This window comes from Rousettus aegyptiacus, unplaced genomic scaffold (genome assembly GCF_014176215.1).
Source record: "Rousettus aegyptiacus isolate mRouAeg1 unplaced genomic scaffold, mRouAeg1.p scaffold_m13_p_16, whole genome shotgun sequence".
NCBI lineage: Eukaryota > Metazoa > Chordata > Mammalia > Chiroptera > Pteropodidae > Rousettus > Rousettus aegyptiacus.
This window is the reverse complement of record NW_023416291.1, coordinates 36,647,215-36,659,880: the sequence shown is the minus strand read 5'-3', so window position 1 is coordinate 36,659,880 and position 12,666 is coordinate 36,647,215. Positions and strand designations below refer to the sequence as shown.

Here is a 12,666-nt window from a genome sequence, read left to right as displayed (position 1 = left end):
TATACAACAGTATTAGACAATGTCAGTGCCCCATATTTTTGTTTCTGTATAAAGATTTGGGAATAGGTCAAATTCCATTGATATGAGATAGGATGTCTCCTTGGGATTATCTGATGATTGGATTATCTACTCCCTTCCTCTATAAAAGGGGAAGCAGAGGCGGAAGTCACTGCATTTTCCTTCAAGCCACAGGCTGTCTGCATCTTAGAAGTGGGGTCAGCAGAACAATTCTGCAGCCATGGGGGAACTTGCATCTACCTACATTACAAATGGGCTTTTTCTGGTGAGTGCATTATTTATATTGACAGCAAGAATGCACATTTGTATACTTTTTCTTTATGCAAAACCTGATGAAGTTAGCAGACTAATGCTATTAAAACAAGAAAGTGTCTTATTAAAGGTCATTTCTTAGGTGTTAAAGTTTGTTAAGTAATGTTTAGGATATTGTAGTTTTTGTATATGAAGCTTTCTTGGGATAATAGGCCTGATGTTTTTGTTTTGTCTTGGTTTAATTTTGTTTTTAAACGTCAGCACAAAGAATTGAAGTAGTATTTAACCCTGCACTGTTTAAATTGTTCTTCACTCTGCAAATATTTTTACACACATCTTTCTTGGTTTAAACAAAAATTCAGTTCTGTATACAAATTTCATATCTTCAGTCACTTCTTCCCTAATTTATTCATCATCAATAATTGTAGTCATTTTCTTTCTCTCTTTATCTTTCCTAACCCCTTGATCTTCCATCCTTCCCCCTTTCTCTGTCTCTGTGTTGAACTTACTGTTTCTCGCATCACTTACTTATACTTAACTCTACATTAGACATTAATTGGTCTATTAACTCTTTCCTCTCACCCAGATTAAAATCAACAGGAGCAGTGACTGTTAAGTTAAATTCTAAATCACTGGCTTTATTGCACAACTTGGCATATAACAAATGCTCTGTAAATAGGAGGAGAAATAACTTTCCCTTAAAACTAGAACATCTTGGGTAATGAAATGAGTAATATTGATAATTATGGCAGGATAACAGAAATACAGTAAGATTTATGGTTTCCCTTGAAAAAATTCTACTGAAGACAGAAGTGAGGAATGTAAAAAGAAAGGTGCTCTGATTAGTTTTACATTTAAACAGATCATTATGACCAGAGATTTATAATAGATTACAGAGAGACAGAATTTATAATTTCTTTCAATAAATATATCTGAGCACCATCTAAGGGCAAATCAATAATTGAATATGGCCATACAAAATATTAAAGTCCATGTTAGAATTCTCTTCATGAGTATCCAACCTAAAAAACAATGTGAAAGAAATAGATAACACAAAATAAATAAAAATTGAAAAATATTAACATAAAATATAATATTAATTTGGATTACTAGGTCAGGAAAGGTCACTCTGTTGAAATGGTATTTTGTAGGAAATCTGAAAGATGACCAAGAATTATTCAAAAGTCAAGAATATTTACACGAATTCAGGATGGTGGATGGATGGCTCATTAATATGGGTATGCGGTAGCAGCGTATCTAGAATGATCCTCAGGTTTAGAAAAGATATTAGCACCAGTAAGTGACTTTAAGAGACATTGAAATAGCAGTGAATTATTTGAGGAACCGGTTGGTTCAGCTTGGCACCTGGTCACTGTCAGTCGAGTCATCAATATTATCACTGATGTGGTGATTGGGCAGATGGATTTTTGAGTTTCAGGGTTGAAGTAAGATCACACTGCTTCTATGGACATTTCTAGTTCATTCATGGTATTTGAAGCAAGAAACTAGCTGAGATTACCCAGAAAAAATATAGATGCAGAACAAATGTGAGAGCAGGATTGATTTCTAAGAATCAATTGTTAAGTCAGATAGAGGAGCTGAGATTAACAGGGAGGCATGTGAGGAGAGAAGAAAGAGAGTCAAGGAAGTAAAAATACTTATTTATAGTAGAAATATTTGTGCAAAAAACCCGTGTGATGGGAATATGGTGTTTCTGAGTTATTTATTTATGAACAGAGAATATTTGAGTAAAGATGGGACTTGGGTGTGCAAGTGAAAGTATCTAGGGGTTGAAAGGCACATGATTTTACTAGAGATGAGGCACTAAAAGACTACAGAAACTAGGTGACTATGTGCCCAAAAGCACGATAAAAAAGAGATGAAGGAAAACCAGAAGCCTTGAGATATAAAGAAACCTGTGACCCTGGAGTCCATATGACAGAAAGTTAGGGGTACCAGCATGTGTGTACTTAACATTGAAAAGGATGAGAAGAGGAAAGCATCTCAGAGGAGGATAGTGGAGGGAAATAGTCTGGAATTGACACTGGTAGTGACTTCGAATTTCCTGTCCTTGACTCATATGTGCTTGGTGTCCCAAGATCTGGTTCTCACTGTATGGTGCATATGCCGACAGCATCAGCATCATCTAGGGACACTGAAAATGCAAATTTGTGGCCCCACCCCAGGCCTATTCGGGTTGAGATTCAGAAAACCGAGTTTTAACAACCCTTCAGATGAGGGTGATGCGCCATGCAATTTGAGACACATTTCTCCAGAGAGAGAGGAGGGTAGAAAATCCAAATGAACTGCAAGTGTTCAGCTCTCATTTTATTCAAATTTCACATTTCATTTTGTTTTCAAAGGGGAAGCTCAAAAGAAATATGATGCCTCAGACATTAGAAAAGAAAAGAGAAGTCCATTTAGCGAAGACCAAGCAGAGACATCGTGAAAAGTCTGCACTTCCTATGAGGCTGACCAGCTGCATTTTCAAAAGGCGGGTCACGAGGATAACTTCGCATCCTGGCAGTGAGGTTCGGCGCAGGCAATGGGAGGAGACGCTGGAAAAGCCCCAGCAAGTCTGTGCGTACAAGAGACTGCAGGGACTCCAGGCCTGTAGTAGTGAAGGAGAACCTTTAAGTGCTCTGAATATCACAAATGTCATAAAAATGATTGCGCCGGGTAGTGCAGGTGAATCCCCGGGCGGTGCTGGTGCTGGGTCTGTACACACCAGCCCTGGGCCCACCGCTGCACGGTCTTCAGATGGGGCAGAGCTGATCCCAGCAACAGATCTCTCTCTCCCTCAGCTTTTCTGCGGACAACCCATCACCCCTGGAGATATCCGGAGACAGACCTGGAAAGTAAAAAAGGCAAGAGAGAGACTGGCGATGGCCTTGAGGGCAGACAGGCTGGCCAGGGAGGCAGAGGGAGCCAGTCGGCAATGAGAATGTTGTACAAAGTGGATGAAAATCAGGAGGAGGTCGCGCTAAAGAAGTTGGGTGGTGTGGCCCTTGGGAAGTGGTCCACCTGGAGACCACCCTCACTCAGTCTTACCGGCCTCCTATAGTGTCAACCCTATATTTCTCTCTCTGGACTGTGATGCTTTGTTATATTAAAATTGTACTTTATTAAACTCTTTTGAGAGACAAAAATGAGTAGACGTTTTTGTGGGTGAGAGATTGGGTTTCAAGTGAAAAGAAGAGATCTTATCTTTGTACACCTCACTATGTTTACTATGATTTTTATTCACTTTCATTGTAAATTCTGCAGCAGTAACTTAGCCTAAGGAATGGTTTAGTGTGTTTACTTATATTTTTATGACACTTACACTCATAGAAAAGGTGGCACCTACCTAAAGAGATTTTTAACAATAAAAAAATGTGATTCCATAAAAATCTGATTTTACTGAGCTTGTTTTTACATCTCATTCTAACATAAATTGTATTCTCTTTTTTTATTTTTTTACTAAATGCTAATTCAGACATGACATTTTTACATAATTTAATTAGCATTTATGTTACCTGTTACATCCTTATCTGTTACTTAAGAATTACCTGGGTAATTCATTTAAAGCTAACCTTATATTCTTCCTCCTCCTGCTGCTCCTTGTCCTCCTCCCTTTCCCCCCACCTTCTGCCCAATGGCCTTAGCAGGAAGGTTGGTTCAGAATCTGGCACAAAGCATGCCAATGTTTCCATGAGCATGAGTCACTTTCCCAGATTACTCTGGTTTTGTTCAGTTTGCCACCAGAAGTCACTGTGCTGTTCTTTGCCTTGTACACATAAGCACATCTCTCACTTAGATTCAGTTTCCCCTCGAGCATAAACACCTTCAGTTTTAAAAAGAGCTGTGTGTGTCCTCTGGTACCGGAGACCCTCCTTACAGCCAGCTTTGGACCACAGCCTTCCAAACATATTTGTCATTTTAGAAGTCCTGTTCCTAGTAGGCCTCCATGGGCTCCAAGACAGCAGAAAGAGTTTGCATTAACCTTAGATTCTTAAGAATGAAATGTTGTTTGAGCAGAGGAAACTTGTCCACCTGCTCACAGCATAGGGCACATCATAATTATTCAATCAACATGTAATGAATAATATTTGGTAAGAAAAAGTGTCAAATTAGTTATGAAATATGGAGACTCTTTTACTAGGTCAAGACAGAAAAGGAGTGTTCTGAGTTTGGAAAGATAGGGCATTTTCTGGACTTCCTTGAACTTTGGATAGAGCAGTTCTAGCTGAGGCGGAAAAGGAAGCCTGGTTTCAGAGGGTCAAAGTTCGACTGAGAAACAAGTGTAGTGATCTGAGGTGGACAGCTATGCCTTGGGGTTCCTGAATTTAACATAATGGTGGCTCCCTCCCAGAGCCCACAGCTTTGGGATGAGGTTGACTTCACCCCAGGACTAAGGGGTTCTAACTCTTCAGTGTAAGCTAATCTCCATTTCCCAACCCCAAGTTCCTGGGATAAAGTGGTTTCACATGGTCCTCTCTGGTCCAGTAGGATCTAGGCACAGGACCCTTTATGGAACTAGATGTGGAGCTGGGTCTAGGCAGGACTCTTACCTCTCAGACCTGGAATTCTAGGAAGTGAGCTGTGTGAGGTCACAGTGTAGGAGTGACTGACATAGTCTGAGGCCACCTGGAAGGAGAGCATACTGGGTGGGTGTGGGGGACAGTAAGAACAAGGCCTGCCCCCTCATTTGTATACTGAATGCATCTGTGCCTGGACATATCTACTCCTCAAGTCCAGTGACGTGAGCTGATTTCTTCCTTCCTTGAATCTTATTTTCCCTCTTTTTATAGTCTGTTAAATTATTTTATCTTAAGTTAATTTTAGTCGGGTTTTCTCCCTCATGCATTTAAATTATTCCTGATCGACTCCTAGACCATGATTTCAGTGAGTTACATTGAAAAATGAAGGTGGTCAGTTGTGATAACTGGGGACCTGAGAAATTTCAATGATGGCATCCAGCATGGTCAGTGACCTTAAGGACATCCATTTGATAGGCCACATGATAATTGGAATTTTTAAGACAGGTACTATTAGGTTTGATGGTTTGAGTGAGAACTAATGGGGAGACCTACAGTAATTCACAGTTTATGAACAGCAGGAAATCCTCCATTGCCTCTTCCAGCTCCTGTGGTTCCTGCATTCCTTGGCTTGTGACGGCATAACTCCAATGTCTACCTCTGTCTTTCTTATGGTCTTCCCTCCACGTCTCTGTGTCCTTGTCTCTTCTTATAAGGACACCAGTCATTGAATTTAGGGCCCGCCCTAAATCCAGGATTAGTTTGTCTTCAGATATTTAACTATTCACATCTGTTAAGAACTAATTTCCATAAAAGTCAAATTCTGAGGTTCTTGGCAAACATGAATTTTGTGGGAACATTTAAACCCACTACTCACTCCCAACTCAATTGGGGGTTGAGAGCAATCCATCTTGGATGTGACTATCTTGTGTCTGGTGAGACCTCAAGGGGTTACATCAGCATTATCTGTATACACTATTCAGGCGGCCTTCATGACTCCATCAGAACTCAATGAAAGCAATATTATAGGAGTTATTTTCCTCAAAAGTAGTTGATTCAATGAATGAAGGTAAAAATAATATAATTTTTTAAATTGCAGTTATTTTTTTACATTCAGACTCTCACCAGTTGTGTGAATGAGGGCAGGTGAAGCCCTAAAGGGTGTTTCTTAATGTCAAACTTGGTACCAGGAAAGTCTTGTTGTGGCCCATGTCCTTCTTTGCCAGATCTTTCAGTTCTTTCTAAGGACACCAAAGTGGTGGAAGGAAGTTCGGGAGAGTATAACTTTCCTGAACAATAAAAATTTGAATTGTTTTTAGTATATACACACACTGTTTTAAGAGTATAGTTGTGAGTTTTCACAAACATAGAGTTATACCTCCAACAAGATGCGAAACACTTCATCAGCCCCCAAAAAATATTCTCATGGTTCCTGTTTATACTGAACCCCCTACCTTTCACCATCGACGTGTTTGAGGTTTCTATACCTTTGCCTTTTCCAGAATGTATATAAGTTAAACAAACACCATGCTATCTTATAAGCCCTGCTTGAAAACTTTGATACTACATTTGTAAAAGTGCATAATTATGCAAACCTCGTGGTATTCTGAGTCTAAAATTTTTGACATTGCACTGAAGAGGGACACAGAGTACACCTTTAAAACTAAGAGATTCCACTATTACGAGTAATGTTAATTTGGGTAAGATTGTGCTTAACTTTTTTCATTTGCATGATAGGAGAAATGATGGGAGCAGGAGAGAAAACGAGGTACTATAATTACAAAATCACATAATCGCTATAAAGCTAAGAAAACATTAATTAGCACTGAAAAACAGAAACCAGGTCTGAATTTCCTTTGCTATTTAATAAAACAAAAGCTGTCACCATTTACCTCACCTTCCTGACATCTCTTGGAAGTGTAAACACATGAAAACGATCCTTAAAAACAGCAAAAATGGGCTTTAGTGGCTTTCTGCATCATTGAAACAAAAACCTTTTAGCTACTCATTTTATAAGACAGCAAACAAAAAATCCCAGTTAGGGGATGTCAAATATACCTTCTTGGCCACTGAATTAGGATATTACTCAAAATGACATTCTATGACGATAGCTCACCTCAATTATTCCTTGAGTCACTGTCCTCTAAAAATCCATAGCTCTTTTTGGTATTTTAACTAGGAAATCACATTGGACTTGCACAGATATCACTCTACTCCTAGAAGACCCATGATGAGCTACAACTATGCAGATAACCAGAACCCTTCTTCAATCTGAGAGGAACTCGAAGGTCAAATTGTGTCACTTGGTCTAAACAGCAGCAAAGTGATACACCATTTCAGAAGGCATTTTAAAATCCTTTCAAATACCCATGGCCCAAACCAATGGCAAGACTCACATCCCGCTTACCTTTGTCCACACTCACAGTTATCTGGTACATGCTCTAAAACTTTTAATCATGGCTACAATAATGAAAATGGACTATGTCTACATCTTTATCTTTGTGGGGAACCACTGCTGTTAATCTCAAGAATGCAGGAATTTCAGTTTTGTTGTCCATTCTTTACATCCACATCTGAGCAGATTAGATAATGGGGAAAAAATGGTCAGCGATGACACCTTCACTCACTGTGGACCCTACTCTTCATAAGGAAGAATATACGATCCGCCTCAGTTCTCTATTACCTCACCTGTCATTGCTTCTTTTCTTTCAATGCCTTTATTTTCTGCTTAGAAACCTAAGCTTTCTCATTTAACCAGCTTTCTTTTCCCACAAAAATGTAAGTACCAGGAGTGCAAGAACTTCTTTCTTTCATGCCTGTATATCCACAATCTAGAGAGCCTAAATTGGCTATAGTTCTTCTTGGTAGGTTGTATGTTCCCAGAAATGTGTCCATTTCTTCTAGGTTATCCAATTTGTTTGCCTATAAATGTTCATAATACTCAATATTGATCTTTTAGGCATTTGTTGCAAACATCCTCTTTCATTTTTGATTTTATGTACGTTGAGTCTTCTCTTTTATTGATAGTCATCTATGAGTTTATCAATTTTGTTAATCATTTTTTAAAAAACCAACAGTTTTGATATTTCCTGTTGTTTTTCTGTATTCCATTTAACTTATTTCTGGTCTAATCATCATTATTTCTGAACTTTTGCTATCTTAAGGTTTAGTTCTAATTTTTCTAGTTTCTTGGTGCTTAAATTTAGGTTACTTTATCTTTTTTTAAATATAGTTGTTAATAGTAAAATTTCCCTTTTACTGCTTAATATGGTTCTCCCCACAAGTTTTCACCATTTTTTATTGTCTCAAAATATATTTAAAAATTCTCTTTTGATCTACTCTTTGACCTATTGGTTGTTTAAGAGTGTTTAATTTCCACGTATTTGTGAAATTTATAGTAAGATTTGAAGTAAATAGGCCTTTATATGAGGTTGTATAATTTCTTAAACATGTATTAGATTGTTATTGGGTGTGCTAGTTGTACGTGTCAGAGGCTTTAATATAATGGTGTTCTTGTATTTTTCTCTCATGGTACGTTTAAGGAAGATGCCAAAAAAAAAAAAATGTGTTCCCACCTACAAACATAATGGGAAGGTATTTGGGTAGGAAAAAATGTTATGTTTTGATTAAACTTGTTAGGGATTCTGAGACGGAATCCCTGGACTGTGAATTTCAGAATAGGTCCTTTGCATTGATTCCTCCTCTTTTGTCAGAGAGGAAACCTGAAGAGTCTAGGGATTGCCTGACAGTTCTTTCCACAATCAGATCAGGTTTGGAGAATTCGTTTTCTTTGAGAGATGGCTTAAGTTATAGAGAACAGAATGCTTTGAGTATATGTCAGTTTCCCCTTGTTTGCTACATAAAGCATGAGGCAATTTTTTCCAGTCTTTACAGTGAGAACCTACTTGGGCTTCTCCAGGAAAAATTCATGAATTTGGGGGGATTCCCTAAGACTGGACCCATAAAGCTCTAAATGTTCAAGTTAGTCCACATGATGCCATCTAATTCATCACTGACACTTTAGGTCTTAAAAGTTGCTGTTCCCTTCGTTTCTCCTCCAGGTCAGCAGTATTTCCTTGCATTTACCTCTTTTGTAGATATTGCTCTACTATGTAATCTCAAATCTCTCACAGCTCTATGAAGGGATGATTTTTTTTCAGGTTGATCTTTTTTCTTTTTTCTTGTGAAGATGAGAATGATCACTTAGAGCACTTTACGTATTAGAACAGAAACCATTCATTCATTTTTTATGCTTCTGTATTTTTCCTTGTGACACTATACTATTTTCACTTATAGATTCTATTTCTAGTAACCATGTGGATGATTTCAAAGCTTTACTTTTGTGACCAATGCATCTAAAAACATCATCATACTGGAATCTCTGCATTTGTATTTTATCTTCATCTTATAAAAATTACCTACCCTGAACACTTATTTGTCACTCAAAGACATTTTGACAGATTACTTTCTGTTTTATCATAGCCCTTTGTGGGCAGGATTAACACTCTACCCCAAATAGGATCTGATGTCAAGACTGATGTCACCACATGCATTGAATTAATAGAAATACGGTTATTAATAAAAGGTACTTCCTAAGGAGAGTAGGACAAGGGTAAGCTGGTCCAGCTGGCTTGTGCAGAGGATGAGTTGACTCTTTAAGTGTGTAGAGGTAGAGGCTGTGATTTCAAGGACTAGTCTTCTGACCCACTGACACAAAAAGTGGCATGTGTCAACCTCCGTATCTTGCTTATCCATTGTGGGTCAGACACAGTGATTAGGTATCTAAAGCTGATTAAGAGTCAAAATCAAAAATGAGGTGTCTATTAACATTCACTGCCAAGGTGTGTTGAGTGAATAAGCCAAAGCTACATATGAATTTAAATTTGTATGCTAAGTTAAAAGCCATGTGAAAAGCACAAGCAACGTATTATAATGAATATGACAAAGATTCAAAAAAAAAAAAAAAAGGATATAAATGTAATCATCCCACAGTGTTAGAGAGATCCAGGAGAGTGTATCAAGGTGGTTTCCAAACTCTAATAAATTATTTTAGTAATGTTATTATTTTTATTTGTTCTCATTTCTTGTATTATTGGTGACATGTTGCCAGTGTAGCCTACCTACATGCAGCGAGCAGCTCTTTTAGCAGAACAAAACTCTCCCTGGCTGCTAACAATAGTCCAAAGCCAAGTGGTCATCAGCCACCATGGCTGTTGGGTTTTCTTTCACAAAAAACATCTGGAGAATTAACTGTGTGCTACACGTATTTTGAGTGTTTTGAACTTTTCTCAGTTGGTATTAATGATGTGTTTGCTGAATGACATCACGTGTGCCAGGTCAGTACCAGTGACTCTCAATAAGTGCGATTGGTAGGAAAACAGTGTATTTGTGTTGGGTGAGCCAGAAGGGTTTTGAAGGTGAGTGCTCAAAATGACATATTGACATGCCATGTACACAGATTACAGTGATGTTACATGGAATACCCAGGAATGGGATATGAATGATGGCTGGGGTGCACCATTACAATACATCAAAGACTCTAGGAGTGACCATACTGACAGAAATGTCCAGTATAGAAAGATGTCTATTTACAAGGAGTCAGTAAACCTAATGAACAGAATAAAGTAATTGGCCTCAAAGTCTGGGAACTGACTCTACTAATGCCATAAATAGCAGAAAAAGTGATCTACAAGAACAAGGTTTAAGGAAGACATTAATATATACTAATAAGTCAAAACGGAGGTAGGTCCGTTGAATGCATTTTTCAAAAGTCTGGTGCTTTATATTTTCTAATTGAGTTGATAATACCAATAATTTCTAGTTTCCTGGTGAGTCCTTGCATTTAGTTTCAGAAAGGTCATTATGGTAAGATAATTTGTCTTTATAAGTATCTGCCATGGGCAAAGCAGAGCAAGCAGCCAGCAGAAGGAGTGAGGAGCCCTGTAATGTCTGTTTCCGATCAGCTATAGAAGCTCCTTCCTTGGTCTGGAAAGTATGTCCATTGACTATATTACTAGTAGTGTGTTTTTTTACATTGGATGCATTAGTCAGTCACTAAACTAGGCATGACAAAGATGAGAATTTTGCCTAATATTTAGATTAGTGACCTCTAAATGGTTATCAGTTGGGAGGGCTCAAAGGGCCAGAGTTAATACCAATAGATTTCAGGTATAAGTATGTGGTAAGAAATTCAAGTCAATTTATCTCCTTGAGCACTGAAATGAGCCTCTGCAGATTCAGATTAATACATGAAAAGTGAGAGGTGGCCTTGATTAGTAGTTCGGGGAAAGTTATTCACTGAGTTAATTATGTCAAAGGGGTGACTTTGCATAAAGTTGTTGCTATTGGTGGGGTCACAGTTAGATTGTCAATGGTCAAAGTATCTGTAAAAATGAGCAGATGAGTTCTGTTCTTGGCCAGAGAATTCTTTAATGCTAGCACAATTATCTGGAGTTTGACTAATGAATCTGATGCTTGGGTCCAATCTTTGATCAGGCCTGTTCAATCTAGAGACAAAGTGCAACACCTCTTCAATGGACTCCATCAGGTGTGGTGGCAGCACAGTCCACAGAGTATATTAACTCCATGGTCATTCATGTGATCCCCCAGTGACTCCCCAAATGGCCAAAGTGCTTACAAAGGAGGTGACTTCCTCCAGAATCAATAGATCAATGTGAGGGGACCACACTTCCTCCTGTAAGTGGAACATACCAGAGAAGCTAACTATTGCTCTGCCCTGCAAGAACGAACACCTTTTCAATGAGGAGCCTCTGGTTAGCAAACCTGAGGGGTCCTGCATCCATGACCCAGGCCAAAACGGGAAGTTGGCTGTGGAGGGTCATCAATGAAGGTCCTGAAAGGGGCTACACTTACAAAAAGACTGTCAGTTGCCAGCAGCACTTCTCTAATAGTGTGCAGCACCAGCTAACGAGAACAGTTTCTGGTACAAGAACTCGTTGCGTAGTTGAGTCCACTATGGGTGGTTTAGAGACATTGAGCTGTGTGATAGGAGGCTGTTAAAGCTACTATAATAATGGGTTGTTCTGATGAGACAATAAAGGAGTGACTGGTACTTAGAAGAGTTCTTCAGTGATTTGTTTCCTCATTCTATGTCAGTAAATTTTTTTTTTAAGTACTGTGTAAAAGTAAGCAAGAATATCTCATAAATCTGTGCTGGCTGTGACACTGTGGCTGACAGAATGTACACATGACAGAGGTTCTGCCAACTGCTTCTGTCTCGCAACTCACAGCTTCCTGCTCAGAGAGATTTTTTCCAGAGAGCGATATGATGGATTTCTGAAGATGTCCCACCTAACCCCTCATGTAAGCAGAACAAATAGACTTGAGTTGGGAAACGAAGAGCTGAAAATAAGCTGTGGAGGCAATGAAAGGAAATGATGCTGATGCCCATGACTGAGGACGTCCCCAGGCAGATCCCACTTGGGATGTACCTTTATGTCTCAGAGCCACAGAATGTCCAGAGATCTGTCCAAGGAGCCTGATTTAAACCCAAAGACAGACCTGGGAGCCCTCCCACTTCACTGCTAGTTATGTGCATGAGATGATGACAATGCAATCCTAGAGGACGCTTTCTCAATTGAGACAGGGCTGCAAGAAATGCTTGGTAGGGACTGAATTTTTCCCCCACAGACCTTCAATCTTTCCCAAGAAGGATCCTACAGTGGTGAAAAGAAGTGCTAAAAACATAGAAATCAAGGTTCAGGGGAACTTAGCATTCTCTCAGGATATGAAAGGGAATGTCATTCATTTCTAATAAATATATGTAATACTAAAATCCTATCGAAGTTTTGAGCAACCTTTTATGTGACACCCACAGCCATGTGTACTCTATGGTCACTCTTATTATTAGAATTCA

General features: G+C 38.8%; 1 protein-coding gene across 1 annotated transcript; it reads left to right on the top strand.

The window, feature by feature from the left end:
• The first annotated feature begins 238 nt into the window (after nucleotides 1-238).
• On the top strand, nucleotides 239-3,212 carry LOC107509558 (putative methyl-CpG-binding domain protein 3-like 3). Its single transcript, XM_036233352.1, has 2 exons — nucleotides 239-283; nucleotides 2,634-3,212. The coding sequence occupies exons 1-2, from the start codon at nucleotides 239-241 to the stop codon at nucleotides 3,210-3,212; spliced, it is 624 nt and encodes a 207-aa protein (XP_036089245.1).
• Nucleotides 3,213-12,666: the final 9,454 nt, after the last annotated feature.

Excerpts from the sequence above, each read along its gene's own strand:
- LOC107509558 (XM_036233352.1), top strand. The coding sequence starts at position 239 with ATGGGGGAACTTGCATCTACCTACATTACAAATGGGCTTTTTCTG. Across the intron at positions 284-2,633 it reads TTACAAATGGGCTTTTTCTG|GGGAAGCTCAAAAGAAATAT; the intron begins GTGAGTGCATTA and ends TTGTTTTCAAAG.